This window comes from Notamacropus eugenii, chromosome 6, assembly GCF_028372415.1.
Source record: "Notamacropus eugenii isolate mMacEug1 chromosome 6, mMacEug1.pri_v2, whole genome shotgun sequence".
Lineage (NCBI taxonomy): Eukaryota > Metazoa > Chordata > Mammalia > Diprotodontia > Macropodidae > Notamacropus > Notamacropus eugenii.
In genome coordinates, this window is record NC_092877.1 from 100,301,829 (window position 1) to 100,322,079 (window position 20,251).

A 20,251-nucleotide genomic window follows, 5' to 3' on the forward strand; every position below is an offset into this window, starting at 1 on the left:
ACCAAGAATGAAGAATTTTCCATCACTAGATGCGACCTTTGTAATTTCTGAATTTTTTTAATATAGCTAAATTGCCAAGTTGTAGAATTTGTGTTTCAAAAGAAACTTGTCCAGCTCATTCTGACTAACTCTGACATCATATTCAAAGTACAATCCTTGCTGGCTCAATTAGACTGCCTGCTGAAGCATGATAAAGCCCTATATCTACAAAAAAATAATAATAATAAATTTGGCAGTAGATTCCCATATTGCATGGTCTGATGTTTGTATTTATTTATGTTATTAACATCTTGTGGGAAAAATACACCACTATCCATCTCCCTCATGCAGAAAATTAAGACATTTTCAATCATAAAATGCTTTCACTGAGCTATTAGAAAGGTAACATATGCATTCCTTTGGGGAGTGTTCATATCACATTTTTACATGAATAAGTTGACTTCTAAATCCACAACCATAGGTCTTGCTGTGTTTTTTTTTTCCCCTAAGTGAAAAATTCCCAGTATTGCTACATGATTTCCATTAATACAATAGTTTGAAAATTATTTCCAATATCAGACTTCTTTATTCCTTATCCAAAAATGGCTTCATCTTCCAAATTGATTTAATTGTCAAAGAAAAGATAGCAGTTTAAATCCACCATGAAGGAAGTGGGAAGACTGCATTCAAAGCCATTAATCAATCTACAAAAAACTAACAAGTTTAATACCAAAGTGTGTGGCTTTAAGCAGCAAGTATTATAAATAAGAGCACAAGGGGCCTTGAAAATGTGTACTTTCATGCAATACTTTTTACTAGATCACCAATCTTATTTGACATTTCTTTAAATTTTCATGTGGCCATGTTTTAAATGTTTTATGCTGGGGAATGGTGTTATAGTATCACTGGTCAGGGAGTGAATTTATTTTTAATGCTATATGCAAGAACAGGGTCAATCATTAGAAAAAGATCATAAAGAAGGAAAAATTTATCTTCACTTCCTCATGCCCATCACTCATAGACCCACCTTCATGTCTCTAGGCACACATCCTTTTACTCCTTTAGCTGTCATCTAATCATAGAGAAACACAAAAGGCAAGTGGAAAGGGATCTCACAGTTGATCTACCCCAAACCATAAATGAAAAGCAATCCCTCCACAACACATCTAACAAGCAGTTGTCCAGCTTTTGTTAAAGACCTCTAAGTGATGAGGGATTCCATTTACTCCTGAGACATACTGTTCTATTTTGACATTGTTCTCCTTATGAAAAAGATCATCTGATTTTTAAATCAAGTGCAAATTAGCTTATTTGAAATTGGTGCTCACTGTCCCTCATCTCCCACCTAGGATGATGCTAAGGAATATAATTGCTTTTTATGTCATATTCAAAAAATTTGAAGATAGTTACCACAGACGCCTCTGAGTCTTCTCCAGGATGACCACTCCTAGTTCCTTCAACCTATCCTCATAGTGCATGATTTTTAGGACCCTAAACCATTCTGGTTTTCTTCTCCTGAATACATTTTAACCTTGTAAATCTTTTCCCCAAATACGTGTCCTGTAACTGGCCATAGTATTCTAGATAATATCCATCCAGGACAAAGTACAGTGATAACAGCGACTTCCTAACATCGGATTCTATGCTGCTACTTAATTGTAGTTACTTTTATATCTGCTTTTTTGGCTACCCTGTCACACTGTTAAATCATAATGAGCTTCCAGTCTACTAATACCCACAGAGGTTTTGTTTTTTATTTTGATTTTTTTTTCAGGTGAACTACTACCACAGCCTGGAATATAGGAAACACTGAGGGTTTCATCTTTTTTTCTCTCTGTCATCTATCTGCCTATTTGCCTATAGACCAATTGATCTCTCCACCTTATTAGAGACAGCTAAGTGATGTAGTGCATAGGGCACTGGGGTTGGAGTCAGGAAAATCTGAGTTCAAATTTGACCTCAGAAGTTTACTTGCTGTCAGACCTTCCAGAAGTCCCTAAACCTCTCAGTACCTCTCATTTTCTCAACCACAAAATGGGGGTAAATTACAGCAACTACTTCCCAGGGTTGCTAAGAGGGTCACATTAGATATTTATAGAGCACATAGCCCACAGTAGAAATTAGAGAAAGGCTAAATAATAATGAGAATAAGAAGAGAAACTAAGGTGTTGATTGTCTTCCTTCTCTCTTCCCCCAAAATATACACGTTTTAATAGAACACTGGAGAGAAACAAATGATCTTTCAGGTCAAAAACAGAGAATGAAGTAGAGAAATCCTTAAAAGTGCTAAGAGCCAGGGAAATAAAGAAAGGCAAAAGCATTATTGCCCTCAAAGAGCTCACAATGAAAATAGTCTTATACAAACAAGATTGTAAGTGTGTGTGCACATGTATGTCTATTTGTACATCTATAATATTTATATACATATATGTATATATATAGACAGAAAGAGAGAGAGAGAAAGAGAGAGAGACAGAGAGACAGAGAGAGAGAGAGAGAGACAGAGAGAGAGAGAGAGTGAGAGAGACAGAGAGAGAGAGAGAGAGAGAGAGAGAGAGAGAGAGAGACAGACAGAGAGAGAGAGAGAGAGAGAGAGAGAGAACAAATTGGAGATAAAATTCAGAGGGATGCCAATGATATCAAGGGGCATCCATAAAGCCTTATTGTAGAAAGGATTGTATCTGAGATTTGGCAGAAGCCAAGGAAGCCAGGAATTACTAAGGAGAAAAAAGGAGCATAGCTTATGAAAAATAAAACATGGCATTGGGAGTGTGAGAAACAGGAGACTGGAGTTATTGCATCTTGGAGTTTATGGTGGTGGAGAGGTAGGGACTAAGGTATAAGAAAATTGAAAAGGTAGAAAGGGACTAGGTTTTGAAAGGTTTTAAAAGTCAAACAGAGGAATTTATATTTGATCTTGGACATAATAGAGAGCTACTAGAGTTTTTTGAAAAGGGAAATGTTATAGGCAGACAGTCAATAAAGCAAGATTATTTTAATACATAACTGGAGAATAGGCAGGAATACGGAGACTTGAGATAGGAATGCCAACTAGAATGCTTTTACAATAGCAAAAGCAATCCAGGCTGAGGTGATAAGGGACTGCACAAAGGTGTGCCAGTACCTGAGGACATAAGAGGCTATTATGTAGGAGGGATGCTGAGAAAGTAGAATCCATAGGAGTTGGGAACAGATTGAATACAGGGAGAGGGATGAGAGAAAGTCAGGCACTGAATCTCAAAGAAGTAAGCCTCAAATTGTGGCATTTTAGAAAAAGATGTTACAAAGATAGCATTGCCTGACTTCTAAGGGCTGTCCTACATCTTATAACACTAAATGATAAAAATTTTAAGAGAAAATTTCTGTATCATTAAGAAAATAAATTAATCAGGAAAAAGGTTTGGTTTTGTTTTGTTTTGTTTTTTACTTTCTGGATAACCATAAAGCAGCAACACATTTACCAAACTACTTCATATCAATTAAATAAAATGTTTTATATTCCGTTTTTATCAAAGAGAATATTGCCTTAATGATGGTACCTCATACTACTGGTTATTACCAAAAAATAAAGTAGGTTATATAGTCAATTATTATCCCCACAGAGGAAGTTTACATTGAATTACACCACAAAAAAAGAACAATTGTCCCAAATATGGGCCAGCTAGGTGGTAGTGCATAGAAGTCAGAAAGACCTGAGTTCAACCTCAGACACTTGCTCTGTGATACTGGGCAAGTCACTTAAGCCTGTTTGTTTTCCTTAGTTACGTCATCTGTAAAATGATTTGGAGAAGTAGATGCCAAGAAAACCCTAAATAGGGTCATGAAAAGTTAGACATGACTGAAAAACAACAAAGCAAAGATGTGGTGTTTATATCATTTCCCTGTCATCTCTTCACTCATGCTGCTTCCACCTCACCACCATTCTTATCTCCCTCTACAATGTCTCAGTTCTGATAGAAGATTTTTGACCTCATTTTTTCCCCAAGAATCAGCCCTCTATATCCCTTCCACCCATTTCCATACCATATCCCAAAGTGCAGCTCTTCTTTCCCTCTTTATATAAGGTCTTCCCCATTCATATGTAAGCTCCTTAAAGGAAGGCTAGCTTGTATTTGTGTCTTTTAACTTTGCTTCAGCCTGGCACATAGTAAGCACTTAACAATGTCTCTTTCTCTATCTGTCTGTCTGTCTATCTATCTAATATATCTACCTATCTTCCTCTGTCTATTACTTTTTAAGAATTAAGCTCCATTCCCTGCCATCCTATCCTATTTGCGAAATTGGAATCTTTTGTCCAGGATTAAGATTGCCTACTTATCTGCAGACCTTGAAGAATCTTATTAAATGTCAATGCCATGAAAAAGTTTATGTTGTTCTACCGTCCCTGGAAGGGCTGACTTCAGGAGGCTATGATTCCGGATTATGATTCCATAATCCATATTTTCAGGCTGATGAAATTATACAGTCATATGTGTGAAAATATGATTGACCCACACTTTTCACTAGATTGTAGTCACAAGAGAAAAGAGCATCTGTGTGAGGAATGGAAGTTATTTATAAGCCTGAACATGAGTTATCTGCACAGAAAGGATTGCTATTCCACAAGAATACTGAAATATATAACATATTGCACATGTTAAACATATTGATTATCCAAAGATATGCTGCCCCAAATTGTGAAGATACTACTACAAAATATTTGTTGGAAAACACTAAGGCTGAGAACACATTTTGCATAGATCATCTCATTTGGTTCTCCCTCCAAAGACCCTGGTTATTCCTATTTTATAAAGAAACTGAGGCTGAGACAGGGTAAGTGATTTGCCCAGGATTACATAATATCTGAGACAAGATTCAGATAATTACACCCCACTGTTTCTGTAATTAGCTAAATTGTATTTTTCCTTGAGAAATAGTTAAGTCAATTATTTTAGAATCTCTTGAGTAGACATATCCATTTTTATAGTCTTTGTTAAACCTCCTAATGGCAATTAGACAATAACATGGAAAGGCAGAAAGAAGCCTCCAACTCCAAAATAGCTTCAGGTATTTGAAGATCTGGTTAATCACTGCCCCTGGTATTGGGTCTCAACAAACTTTCATATTCCTGAAATTAAATCTGTATTTTATCAAAACCCAATGGTTACATGATCTTCTCTTCTCTTAGTTCCTATGTATTTTAGGGGGCATTTAAAATAATCTGTAAAATGATGATGGCATTTCTACGGTCTCCTTTCGTTTTACTGTTTATATTTTTTTAATTAATTAAACTTTTTAAAATTATTTTTGATCAATGTTAGGCATAGAATTCGAAGAATAAGTAGAAATTTGTCTGGAGGGAAAGAAATTAAATAGACTGAATTTTTCATCTGGTAGGTAAATTTGGAAGCTTCCGGAGTCACAGTAAGGCAGTGTGATATAGTGGATGGGATGCTGAGCTTGGATTTGAGGAACCTAGGTTCAAATTCTCTCTGAGACACATATTTCCCTGTGACTACTTAATCTTTCTCAGCCTCAGTTTTCTCTTCTTTTAAATGGGAAGAGTAATATCTATATTATCTATTTCACAGGGTTATGAGTGTTTTGCAAAGCCTAAAACACAGAGATGATCTATATTTATCCCTGCTAAAGTCCTATTAGGATTATAAAACACTTTTTTTTCTTTAAAAAATCAACCACCATCTTTTTAGTATTAAAGAAATATATTATCCATTGGCTAATGCATATAACATATTTAAAAGTATACAGTACTCCATAAACATAGTATTTCATTATTCCAATTAGTGATAAACAAAATCTTAAAGCAGAAGATGTACTATTTGAAGTGAAAAAAAAGTTTAGTGGAGTAGATTATGAACTGAAACTGAATAATAAAGAAGAGCTTTTGTTAATATTAATACAGATATTATTACACTTTAGACACATTATTTTCCTAATAAGGAAAACAAGACTTTTGCATGTATACATTTTAAAATAGCTTCCCATATACTCCCTCAAAATATTCTCAGAAGAAACCTATGATATAGGTGAAGGGCATCATAGAGCAATGAGTTTCAAGATTGAATTTACTTTGGACTTCGTTTATATCAGGCAATCTGCTTTACAGATGAGAAAACAGGGCTACCAAGAGGTTATATAATTTTACTTTTATATATAACTTTTACCACAGTGACACTATCATTTAGTATCAGATCCAGGCTTAAGACCCAGGCTTGTTGCCTCTTAGGCAAGGATTCTTTCCACTAGATCTTCTCTCTCTCCCACAATAGCGTATACCTGACTAGACAGCCACAAAATCTCATTTGATCTGCAATGGTGTTAACCAAATTTAAAAAGCATTTCAACAACCTCAGGATTGACAACTCATTATTTCATTTGCATTTTCCCACCCCTAGATATACACCCAGTTTTTGCTCCTTTAGCTCTCATCATAGCAATTTTACAGAAATTCAAGAACTAGCTAAAGTAATATAAAAGAAAAAGATAATGCCATCCTTTCATTTTTTAGCTAATTAAAATCCCCCCAAAAGCATTCATAATTACTCACCTATCATATTCAGATCAAAGGTGAGATGGAAAGTTTAGTTAAGACCTAATCCCTTCCCCTCAAGGATCTTATAGGCAAAATACGAAGGATAGTTACCACAGAGGGCTCTAATACAGTTATTTATAACATATTAGGTAATTTGAAATATATACAAGAAATATATAGACTAGATGAAAGGTAATCTGATAAGACAAAGCACAAACCAGCTGTCAGCTGTTGGTAGGGAAGTCAAGAAAGGTGGAATGAAGGAAACCAGGGAGGCTAAGAGATAAAAGTGAATAAGGAAGGAATTTTAGACTTGGGAGGTGGTTAGTACTAAGACATAGACATGGGAGATAAAATGTTCAAGCAATAGCATCTAGGCCAGTGTATATAGATCACAGAGTATATGGAGGGGAATAAAGCATACAAAGACTGGAAAACCCAGAAGATGCCAGGTTACAAAGAACATGTTTAATTCAATCATGGAGTTAATAAGGCAACATTTAGTTTTTGGTTAGGACTAAACTTTAGAAAAAAATCTCTTTGGCAGCTGAGTGCATTATAGTGGAAAGACACGTGAATCAGAGAGGCCAATTAGAAGGCTATTTCCATAGTCCAAGAAGGAGGTGATGAGTGCCTAAACTAGATAATGACTGCATGAGTAGAGGGAAGAGGACATATACAAGAGACACTATGGATATAGAAACAAGAGGGCCAGGTTAAAGAGCTGGCTATTACTTGGTAAGAAATACGGAACCAATACAGTCTTTGAGCAGAGGAGAGGAGGACTGACATGATTACAGTTATGCATAATAAGGATTATTCTGACAGTCATATGAAGGGTAGCTTGTGTAAGTAAGGTGAGAGCTAGTAGGAACAGAAAAATGAAAGGCAAATATAAGCAGAAGATCTTGCAATCATTAGAACAGGTGATAATGAAGATTTGCAATAGAGGAATAGCAATGTGAAGGGAGAGGTAGGCAACAGTGTAAGTGAGGTGAAACAAATATGGATAACTCATAACCGAACAAGTGGTTGGGAAGGACAAGAGGCAAAACAACTTGATAAAATCATGGTAGCCTACGGGAATAATGGTGGTGCCACAGACAGAAAGAGTAAGGTTATACTGAGCAGTAAATTTAGGAAGAAAAATAAAAAATGATTAATTATGTTAGTTTAGGTAAGTTTTAGCTGAAAGTAGAACACTTGGGTGAGGTATCCCATAACAGTTATGGAACACAGCATGTACTTGGGTTCAGCAGGAAAGAAACAATTTAATTATTTATTTTTATTCCTGAACAAACAACACTATGTATATTCATATGTGCATGCATATATATATATGTTTATACATATTCGTGTAAATATACTTATTCAGTGTGTACAAAGTATAAATATTATATATAGTGTATGTATCTGTATATCATGTATACATATATAGACACTTTATTTGTTAGAGTTTAACAAAGTTATTAAGAGATCAAAGATGTCAGTCATGAATCAAAAAATAATCACAAATTTCAGTCAATCTTTACAATTACTAGTGGCTGTTATGAAACCAAGACAGTTTCAAATATATACTCTAGAAAAGACAAGGGGAAAGAGTGAAGGGGTAAGGATATTGCTGGACCAAGAAGATAAAGATGAAGATGAAATACTACCAAGGGCACTAGCTTCAGGACCAAAGACACAATTCAAAAACAATACAGAAGGAAAGAAAACAACCCAGCAGATCTGAGGGATGGATTATACGTATATGGCATAGGAGAGCAAACTAGTGTAGTGGTGTTACATAAAGTAATGAAATAGATGGGAATTTGAAGAAGAATATAAAGGATTTTTTTATATTATCTGTTAAACACAATATTGGTGACAGTGGTATATTATGGATAGTAATAATATTTTCCCTTTTCTGTGTCCATTATAAACATTCAAACATTGTTTATATTGGAAATAGAGTAAGAGATAGAAATATTTGTGTTCTGTGAAATATTATACAGTTTTATAAAATTAAATATACATTTTAAAATACTTGTTCTAGCTGATTCATAATGCCCATATTGTTATAAATTTGTGGAATTAATATTTCAGCTTATTAAATATGCATAACATAAACATATTAACCATGGAAACCCAGATTGAAATGCATTCCTTATTTCACCAAAAATGCATAATGACTAAACTAATAAGACAATTTAGCATTGCTGTCATCTTAAGAATTGGGCTTCTTGGAAAATTTCATTTGTTTAAATTAAACCAGTGTTTTTAATCACCTACCATGTGCAAAGATACATACTATGCACTTAGTACTAGAGAACGATCACTACTGATTCATTTATCACTCCACTAGTGTTTGTAATTCCCCAATCTTCAATAAAATAAATTTATCAAGGAAAAAAAATCTTTGAGTGGAACCAGAACCAGTCTTATGAACTTGCAGAGCATATAATCATTTACAGAGTTTAACAGACTATTACTATTATCATATTAGTACTACTACAGTTAATAAAAACAGTGTATAAATAGTAAGAACATTTAGATAGTATGGTTTGCAAAATGCTTTACAAAGGTTTCAGGGAAGCTGGGACCATTTAACTACTTCAATGCCACGTTAATATGAAATTGATAGAAGTGCTATTGCACCCTATTAAATATTAATTCTTTTGATTAAATGATAGCCTTTTTCAGTGGTCCCTTTATTTTCATTTTTAAGGAAAATATCCCCTTGATAAATATCAAATTGCCACTATCACATTAATATTGTATTATATTATATTGAATTATATTGAAGCAATTTAAAGAAAAACAGGAGGAATCCAATCCAAGATAGGGACAGGGAAAGAAGAACGAAAAGTAAGTATAAAAGAGTATTAGATTAGAAATGGAAGCAAATTTAGAAGTCATTGGTTCCTCCTTCTTCATTGTATAGATGAAATAATTAGATAATTTAAATGAGTGCAGACACTGAAGATGAGAATACTGAAGGCTAAGCTTACTTCCTTCAAAATTTTGCTTGAGAGCAATCTGGAATTTAATGGCCATAAAATATAATTGAAAATAGTATCATTATTCTGGATCACTAAGGCACAAATTACTTGATCTCATCTTTCATTTTAGGCATGTGTGGGGATTTCCTCTCCCCTTCCAATTTAGAGCTATATAAGCAACATTCAGCATTTTTCTGTCTCTAGAAGCTTGAATGACCAGTGATTGGATAGTACTGATTTTCTTTGCTCTTGAACATTTAGCAAATTGTTTTTGTTTTTAAAAACAAATATATGCATAACAAGACAACACACACATGCATACCTATGTTCTGTTGTGTGTGTGTGTGTGTGTGAAAATAAGTTCTTATTTGGAATAAGAAGATCTGATATCATGTTCCACATTACTTACTTTCTACTTTTGTAATCTTTAGCAAGTCTCTTATCCTCTTTGACTCTCCTAGATGTCACCAGGAAGATGGTTAAGTTGTATTAGATCAGTAGAGAACCTGTGACCTTGAGGACACATGTAGACCTCTAGGTTCTCAGGTGCAATGCTTTGACCAAATCCAAAATTTGTTCTGAGAAGTTTGGATTCCATGAAAGGGCTGTACTTGAGGACTTAGAGAGCCACATGTGGCCTCAAGACTGCAAGTTTCCCCCTTCTGATCTACATAACCACTCAGGTTCCTTCCAGGTATGAATATTACTTGAGGAATACAGACTGAAATATAATATTTTTCACTTTCTTTCATTTCTTCATTGTTTTTGTTTGTATGCAAAATGACTAATAAGGAAATATTTTGCAAGATTGAACATATATAACCGTATCAGATTGCTTACCATCTCAAACAGAGGTAAGGGAAGGGAGTGACAGACATAGAGTTTGAAACTCAAAATTTTAAAAAAATGTTAAAAATTGCTTTAACATATAAGCAGGGAAAAAATAAAATATATTTTAAAAATAATATTCACTCAATACAGTACAGCACTGTTAAGCTTTTCTTATATACTTGAAGGACTGAAAACATCTGTTAAGAGAACTTTACCTAGTTGTTTTTCCTCACAATTAATTATAACATCCCTAGGCAATACCCATTTAATCAACAATATATTACTTTAGCATCTTCCTTCAAGAATGTTTTCACTGAAGTTATTTCTCACTCTTAGTATTAATTTAGGACTTACCATATTGATTGGATCAACAGGTCCAATGCTGTTAACATAAACATCTGTTTCAATTATTGTAGGTCTCACTGAAAAATAATAGTACCAAAAATAGTCACAGTTATGATCCACTGTGTAGGGTATAAAGACAAAATTCAAGTTAGTGACATAATATTATTTATTTACATTATTACATGATTATAATTATATGCCTACATCATGGTAATAAGCTTTAGGTCAGTAATCATATAACATTTTTCTGACTTACTGCCATTTCTACAGTCTAATATAACAAAGTTGTACAATTTGATAAAAGGAAAGAATGGAAAAAAAGGAAAGAAGCAAGTAGAAAAGTGAAAGGTTGGAATTAAGGAGAAAATTTGAGAGAACAGGAAAGAGCAAAATTAAAAATCAAAATTAAAACATTTAAGCAATGCAGTTATTGGATGAATCACGTTCATATAGCAATAGAGTTGAATGAGACCTTTGAGGTGACTTAGTCTAATTCCTATTTAATGTAGAGACCCCTACCACTATCTTCCCAATAGGAGATAGCCTAGGCTCTGCTTCGATGCAATCCAGTGACAAGGAGTTGTTTGCTTCAGGTCAGCCCCTCTTAGTGTTAGACTACTATTAGAGAATCCTGTCTTCTGTGCAACTGAGATCTTTAACTTATTGGTCCTAGTCCTGTCTCCATGAGAGAAAAAGTATTTTTCTGCATTAAAAGCTTTCAAATAATTTAGTAGTGATAGTATTGTTAAGCTTTCCAATCTTCACATTAAAACATTTTTGTTTTATTCAATTATTCATTATATGGAAATGGAAATAATCTGTCAAATTATACTAAATAATTTTCTCCATTGATTACAGTGTAGAAAGAGCATTTGGACTCAAGTGTTATACTTCTAGGTGTTTTTATTGAGGAAGTGGAAATGACGTAAAAGAAAATAAAGATGAAAATCTGAAATGCATTCCACAGCTGACCTACAGAGAACAGATCCAGACTAGAGGTTAAGAATATTGTAATGAGATTGAAGAATCAATTCCCCCTAAAGGTAGCTTAAAAAAGGAAAGATGCTAAAGGCTTTGGAAAGGCAGAAAACAACTTCAAAAACATCATAATTTATTGTTACTGAAAAAGTGATTGGTGATATTCACACTTATTGACCAATATGCTTACTTTCCCATCTCTACATTTTTTTTAAAAAAAATGAGAATTATTTACAACTTCAGAAGTAGAAGAGCAGAGGAAAAGTGTAGGGATAAGGTTGAGTTCAGACTCCACTTTGGAAACTCATTAGCTTTATAATCTTGCACAAGTATCCCAAGTTCCGTTTGCTTCAGACAACTTTCTCTTTCATTTCTTCCGAATCAAATGAGTTAAAATCTTTGTGGAAGGAATTAGGATACAAGAAGTCCACCATGATTTAAAAACTGCACATATGTTGAGGACATAATCGATGAAAATGTTGAATGCAATGGTTTTACAGAGTATTTTTACAGCAGACCTCATCTTTATAATCATGCATTTGACTGAAAGGCATAGAAACTTTACATATATATATACAGATATATATATTATATATATATAGGACTGTGACTTTTTGGTTTGCGGCTATAAAAAAGTATTTGATTCACTGAGTTAACTTACAGAACTCTTCAGTATTTTCTATACACGTATCAAAATTCTTACAAATTTCTTGAAAAGTATAAGAGACAACTTTATTGGGTGACTGATTATAAATACCAAATAAGATATAAAAGAGAGAGATATCTACTCTGAAACGTAGCTTGCTGCCATCATGGAGAATGTCTAGTGCTAAGTCTACATGGAAGAGGAGTTTCCTTTTGATAATGGCAAGATCCTTCATATGTTACTGTTGGTGGATAATATGGCAGTGATTTTAGTAAACAAAATAATATTTTGCAGTCTCATGAATGAGATCCACATCATAAATAGTTTTCCCAATTATCCTCACAGGGAAAAACAAACAATCTAAAGAAAAATAGAGGAAGCATGTCTGTATTCCAGACTTTAAATTTTCCTGGAAAAGGCCCTAAGCTGTTACTCTTTGTTGGACCCTAAATAGAATAGAACAAGGAAGAAAGTTCTATGAATTATCTTTGGGTAAAATGCTTTTAACGACTCTAACCTTCAAAGTGAATAAAAGGTTAATATATTTTTCTGGTGAGCTGTTTCACAAATAGTCATGGAATGATATAGTCTCTAAAAATTAAAGTTAGGTGGTTAACTTCCATTTTCTATTGGTGGCTCTGCTTGGTTTCAGCTCCATCATGCCTCCCTCAGCATAAGTTTATCTTCTGAAATCTCATTCCCATGAAGATTGACTTTGCTTTTGATACTAATACTTTCTCAATGTGCTCACTTGCCTCTCCCCTCAGACAGAGTAGAGGATGGTGGAAAAATCAATTCCTCTCAAAGCTTTCCTTATAGAAGGTTTAGTACTTTTCAGGTAATTCTCCATTTGCCATCCGTAGGTCTGATTGCTTTTGACTCCATAAAATATCATGTCCCATGCTCTGCTATGCCCTCCTATCCCTTTTACAGAATTTTTGTGTATTTTCTTCCTCCACTAATTTATAAGAACTTTGAGGACATGTCTTTTTTTCTGATTTGTAACCCCAATATTTAGGCACACAGTTGGTGCTTACTAAATATTTATGTAATTGAATTCAATTATCTGCAGGGAAGTAGAGATACTCATGGTAGGTGTAAGTAGGCTATGATATAGTACTAATCAAGATTTGGAGAAGAAAAAATCACAAAAGTATGCTATCGGATATCCATAATTGCCAGAAAAACTGAACTACTCATGTGCCAAGAATAAGGGATAACTAATAGAAATCCTGAGATTTTCATTTTTATACATGCAATGTTAATAAAGCTACACAAAAATTATCGGGTTTTGTGATGGACTCTCTCAGGACAAAGGCTATGCAGAGACGTCATACATGAACTGTGATATGTACCCCTGAAGGGAGTATCCACATAGATGGCATAAAAAGCTGCTGAAACATTTTTTTTTAAAAGCTGGTTCACTCTCCAAATGAGACATTACAAAGAGAAGGTGTTATGTGATTGATAATAATGAGTCCTCATCTTCACCTTGGCCGTTTCCCACCCAGCCCCTTATAATAGTTATTGCTATTTTCCCTTTCTCCAATTGGAACCAAACCAGGGAGTAGTTAAGCCACCTGCATCAGTATTTTATAAGACTGAGTCCTCATCTTCACTTCACCAGGGCATGAATACCCCTTTCCTATTCCCACCTCTTGAAATACTATTAATAGTATAATCAAACCAATATAACCTTTGCTTTTGGAATGGATTTATAAATAGACTTCTTTACATTATTATGTTCATCCTGGTGATTTTTCAAACCAAAACACTCTTCCTTTTTGATCCTGTCCTAAGTTTTTTCTTCTTTATTAGCTACTACTTTCTTGTTCGCACAGGCATAAATCGACACATAAACATCAAGCAAAAAACATGGTCTAGTGAAGGGTTTCAACTGTTAAAAATAATTACTGTTTGTGAAGTTTGTTAGTTTCAACAGATATTTTTTAACTTATGGTTCAGTGTCTTTTCTTGATAGCAATTAAGTCTATAAAGGGGGAACAGGTTATATTTATTCAATGTCAAAAATATTTTGTCAGATTTAAGCATTTGGTGTCATGGAGAAAAATGTTTATTGCCTAACCAAATATTTGTTTTCAACCTGATTTGATTTTTCAAACACTGTTACTCCCTGATTTGCATTTTTTATTTCTATTCAAACAGAAACTCTTTGTGGATGTTATTGTGTGGTATTTTGATTTATTATATTTATATTAATTTATTGCATTCATTTTATCAAGATTATGTAATTATCAATGCATTTCCATTAGTATCAGTAGAAGTGTATTATTATCCTTCGGTTCTCATTTTTTAAATCTCATTGATTTCATATTTTTGAAGAAAAAGTAGAATTTCCTCCCCATTGATATTATCTTTTATAAAATGGCATATATGTATGTATATATGGGTATGTGTGCATATACATGTATGTGTTTATCTAAGATCAAAGAATAAACACGTTTAGTTGGTTCACCAAGTAAGCATTAAAAGTAATAAGTGAAGGTAAATCTCTAAGTTATTCCCCTTTTTACTAAAAATTTTTAAGAGAAATAGACTTTATATGTACCAATTTTTCAACTTTAAGGATTTAACAAGTACTGAAGGGAATTTTAGTATTTAACATCAAAAAATCAAATCTGTTTTTTGTAAAAGTCACTCTTAACTCGGTGGCACAAAGCTCTTTGGGAGGCTCAAGAAGGAATTTCTATGAACGGAGCTTTGACACATGACTATATCACATAAGATGGAGTCAGAGGAGGTTATACACTTATATATGTATGTATGTATATTTGTATATATGTATTTATATGTATGTATATATACACACATATACATACATACATATACATATACATATATATATACATATATATATAAGATGCCAGAGACTGTATTTTGCAAGAACATATGCTTTCTCCTACATTATGGATGGGAGTAAACTCTTTCAATTGGCTGCATAGTTGGAACTGGCTGCATATTTAAAACCTATCTGAGGGATGCACAGGCACTCCCTTTCAGATACAATCCAGAGGCAAATTGTATAATTTTAATAAAATGAATTCAATAAATCAATATGAGATATTTTAAATCAAAATGCCACATAATAAAATACACAAATTACACAAATACACAAATAAAATACACAAATTGTTTGAATACAAAATCTTGTTCATCTGAAAGCTGGGAAACATGCACTAATATGAATGAACTAAGGGAAAAGGGCCACCTTCCCCTTCCCTTTAGAATTTTGTGCTCTGAGAAAAGAGGATTGGACTTTTGTTCTATTTCCCTTGTTCTTTACAGTTCGAAATTCTGGCACTGGAATCCCAGACTCTGGTTCTTGAGCCATGGTGCCCTTGAAGTTAGCAATCATGGCCAATTTTTCTCAGTCCTTCCCTCAGGTTAGTACCCCTGACATGTTGGGGGAAATGTTTATATGTTTGTTCTCCCTATACCTTTGGAGCGTATATTTGTATAAGTTCATATGATTGCTAAGTAGCAAATGGAACTGGGGTACTTAGACTCCTAAAACTAGGGGAACAAAAATGGTGAGGGACTGAAATAATGGCAGAGATGAGAGATACCCCCAAAACCCTAAGGATATGAAGAAACCCTGGGGGAGAGATAAAATGTAATATGTGTTATCTTCAAGCAGTGAAGGCCAGGGTAGTCACTGTTATATTTATGTTCTAAGCTCCTTGAGGGCAGACTCTTTTTTTCAAAATTCATTCTATACCCAGTGCTCAGCTCATGGTAGGTACTTAATAAATACTTATGGGATTGCAATGAATCATGTATATTTGTATATGTATATACATGCATACATACATACCTACATAAACACACCTAGAATATATGTGTATATATGTATATGGACAGATATATGTACACATAAACCCATAGTGTATTGTCCATTTGCTGTACTTTTGAAGAACTTTTCCAAAACTAGGTGTTCTTAAATTTTTTAATTGTTTTATCACCAAATTAAAGCCGTCATTACTCCTAGTAAATATAAACATCTCTCAGAAACAACAGATGTACTGAATACTCAACAATTCATGTAGGAGTGTTTGTAGTAAATGTGATGTGAAAAAAGAGAAAATAATGAACTATGGGGAAAGGACAAGTCCCTTTGGGGAACCAATAATCAGATTAAAGAAGAATCAAGAAACTGAAATCTACTATTGGCTTTAAAACTGTGTGTATAACCATACCCAAATAAGTTCTGTTGTCTGGTCCCAATTCCCACCCACCCATCCCATTAGTCAAATTAATGGGGGATGAAAAGTCAATTATTAAGTGCTCACTATGTGCGAAGTACTGTGCTAAATAGTAGCTGTACAAATAGAAAATTTGAGCTAGATGACAACGCAGAAGGGCTTCAGGGCATAGAGGCAAGATAAAGCACAGAGGCATGGTAAAGCATGAAGTTCCTTAAAAGGAAAATAGAAGAACTGAGGGTCCTCTATGTCACTGGAGGGAATGGAAGTGTTGACTGTTAAATTATTGAATTCTTGTGATCAATCAAGTAGCCTGAACTAAGGAGGGGATCTTACATCTATTTAGTTAAGTAAGGGGTCCCCTTTTCTGTGAATTCTTCCTCTACTAGGGTCACATTTGGGGAAAGTTCAGGCTGGGAAGTGAGTAATGGGTTAAGAAAGTATAGGATGTACTCAGAATATAATGAAAAACTTTCTTCCCTCCCTTTGAACTCTCAAATTCACCATGATGGATTCAGGAATGACCCAGAACTGGGGAAAGGACCCTTAGATACAAGTTGATGACCTTTGTATTTCTAGAGCAATTTAATTTTAACAACTTTCTTCACAACCCTAAGAAGTAGGTAGTATGACTTTTTTTGCAACATGGTTGATATGGGAATGTTTTGCATGACTTCACATGTATAATGGTGATCATATTGCTAGCCTTTTCAGTGGCTGGTAGAGGGGCTGAATTGAGGGAGAAAATTTGAAACTCAAGTCTTTCAAAAATATTAAAATTCATGATAAATAAATATATTTTTACAAAGAGAAAAAAGTACTCCTGCTCCAGATGGTGGGGAAACAGGCATCACTGTGACAATAATTATAGTGAAATTTGAATTTATCTTGTTAGATGGACTTTTAAACTATAGCTTGTTAATGTATGTCAGCATGAGTGGACCCAGAAAAATACATAATTGTTCAGTAATTGCAATTTATTACAGCCATTATTTTTATGCTAAATGCACCCCATTTTATCAGGGTTAGTAGACTAAAGAGCAGATACTAGCTGTGTGACTTTTGGCAAGTCACTTAACACTATTTGCCATCCTGGGTCATCTCCAGCCATCCTGATGAATATCTGGTCACTGGATTCAGATGGCTCTAGAGGAGAAGTGAGGCTGGTGACCTGCACAGCCTTCCCTCACTCAAAACAAAGTCAAGTGCAAGTCATATCATCATTTCTCTGATGACATGGTCTTCTTTGGCAATGAAGGACGAACACACATACATATATAAATATGCATATATACACACATGTATTACATATGTATATTTGTATGCATTGTGTAAGTATATATGTGTGTATATATGCACATATATATGTGTGTGTATATATTTACACACATATATATACACCCTCAAATACAGATATGTGTATATATATATACGTAATATATATATATATACCTGTATTTATATATAAATATATATACCTGAATTTATATAGATACATATATCTATAGATATATCTATCATCTATCTATCTATCTATCTATCTATCTATCTATCTATCTATCTATCTATCTAGGTATATATACCTAGATAGATAGATAGATAGATAGATAGATAGATAGATAGATAGATAGATAGATAGATATACCTACATAATGAATACTTGGACTCTTGCCATTTAAGCCATGAAGACAATCATTTTATATATGTTTTCATTTTTCCCTAAAATGATTAAAATGGTATGATAATAAAGTAAGCTTACCTCCTATATCTGGTCGAAGTTTGTTATCATAACCTTGAAGTAAAGAATTCAGGATGTGGGTGACATCACCTTCATGTATCTTTGGTGCTAATACCCAAGTTTTGTTCACTGTTAAATCTTCATCATCTTCATCATCTACTTTGTCCACACTAAAAATGAAATTATAATAAAAGAAAAATTAAAATAATCATTGTATATAATAGCGGAGAATTTTTCAAGATAATTCTATCGTTTGGAAAATTTATGTCAAGTAATACAATGAATTACTGACATCTAAACTAATCTCTTTTTGTGCCACTTAATTTTAATTCATTATGTGAAACCCCACACAGAAGCACAACGTGAAATGAATAAAAATGAGCCAAACAATTCCCAATAAGGGGAAAATAAGTCATAAGAGAAGAAAAATGTACAAATTATGCTGAAATAACCTACTAACAAGTGAGTATATAAGAGAGGATAAATAAGATTGAAGAAGTTTAATAAGATTCCCTAAAGTAATATAAATGAATCTATTTCTTGTCAGAAGAATAACTGCAAAAAAAAAATTATCATAGTAGGTAGGAGATATATACTATAGTATTAGAAATAATTCTTATTGCTTAAGCTTGGTTTGATATAAACATGGATTCTTAGAGCTGTAATGGACTTTAGAAATATTAGATAATGGTCTAGATTCATAACATACTTAATAGATGAGTAAATTAAGGCTCAGAGAAGTTACCTGACAACCAACTAAACATGATTCATTAGTAGACTTTCAGTCAGGTGTTCAGGCCTCTGAGAAATAGTAATTTATAAAATATGGTCAAATATTCTACTTATTTTTAATTTGCTACAGAAAAGCAATGGTTTAGGTGTTGATCTGGAAATCATGGATATAATTGTAAAAAGGTCAAAAATGCCTGAAAGTAATTTTCTTTCCATCTCAATCAAATGTATGTGGACTTTAATTCTCCTTCAGAGATGAAGTTTTCTAAGTCCATTATTCATCCTGCATACGTCACTAAATCCCTCTGGCTTGTAGTCACAAAAACTGCATCAAAACCAGTCACTTGTATGGCCCTAAACAAGACATTCACAAAGAAAATATAGATTGATAATTAAATTATTGTTACAGATTTGAAGTTTCTAATTTCTACACAGGAGACTGAAAAAACTACTTTTTTCCACAAAAAGAGAATTTTCTGAAATGTTCAATATAAACTATCATTTAGAGAAAATCTGTTTATTTTGCAATTGGAAAAAAAATGGACTCCTCTGAAATGTTTGTTAGAGATTTAAGAATTTAAGACACTGGATTTGATGCTTGTTCTTTGGGGATCAAGTTTCTAGTTCTTGTTTCTTGTGGAAGATTTTCTGATGGTGTCCTCAGACTTCCTTTCAACCTGTACCTCTGTACTTCATTCTTGTATTTCAAACAAATGAATTGAGAAATCCCAGTGTTAAAAATTTGATAAGTAGGAAAATGACTATTTTAAACTCATTTGTACAATTTGGCATGTTGGGAGCTGGCATCCTCAAAGTATCTCATTTGGCCATCTTTTTATTTTTCTTTTCCTTAAATATATGGAAATCTGATATATCAATTAAGTTATATCAAATAATAATCTTCATGTTAGGCAAAGATATAACTAATTTAGCTTGCAAAATTTTCTTAGTTCTTGTTTTCATGTATTGGAATAAATTGCAACATTTACTTCTAATTTCCAACTTATTTCTCTGTTAATCCTATTAAATTCAAGAAAAATGAAGCTACAAAAATATTGACCATTCTTATCATTTTTTTTTCAGGTAACTTTCTGGACTAATTAGACAGAAATATTAAAGATGACCGGAGATTTCAACATCTCTCCAGCTCTGGAGGTCAGGTTTTACTTTCTTTTGTTGCCGTTGTTACTTTTGTAGTTTGTTCAGGATGAAATATCTGGTTGCCTTGGGCAAGGTTTTAATGTTTTAACCACTTATAATCAA

General features: G+C 33.5%; 1 protein-coding gene across 1 annotated transcript in view; it reads right to left on the minus strand.

The window, feature by feature from the left end:
* The window catches only part of GABRG1 (gamma-aminobutyric acid type A receptor subunit gamma1), a gene marked incomplete at its 5' end in the record, with an annotated part of 86,779 nt that overhangs the window by 37,691 nt on the left and 28,837 nt on the right, over positions 1-20,251 (minus strand). Inside the window, 2 exons of the mRNA XM_072621432.1 lie at positions 10,681-10,748; positions 18,278-18,426. Of these exons, the coding sequence (XP_072477533.1) occupies positions 10,681-10,748; positions 18,278-18,426 (217 nt within the window). The remainder of the gene's footprint in view (positions 1-10,680; positions 10,749-18,277; positions 18,427-20,251) is intronic.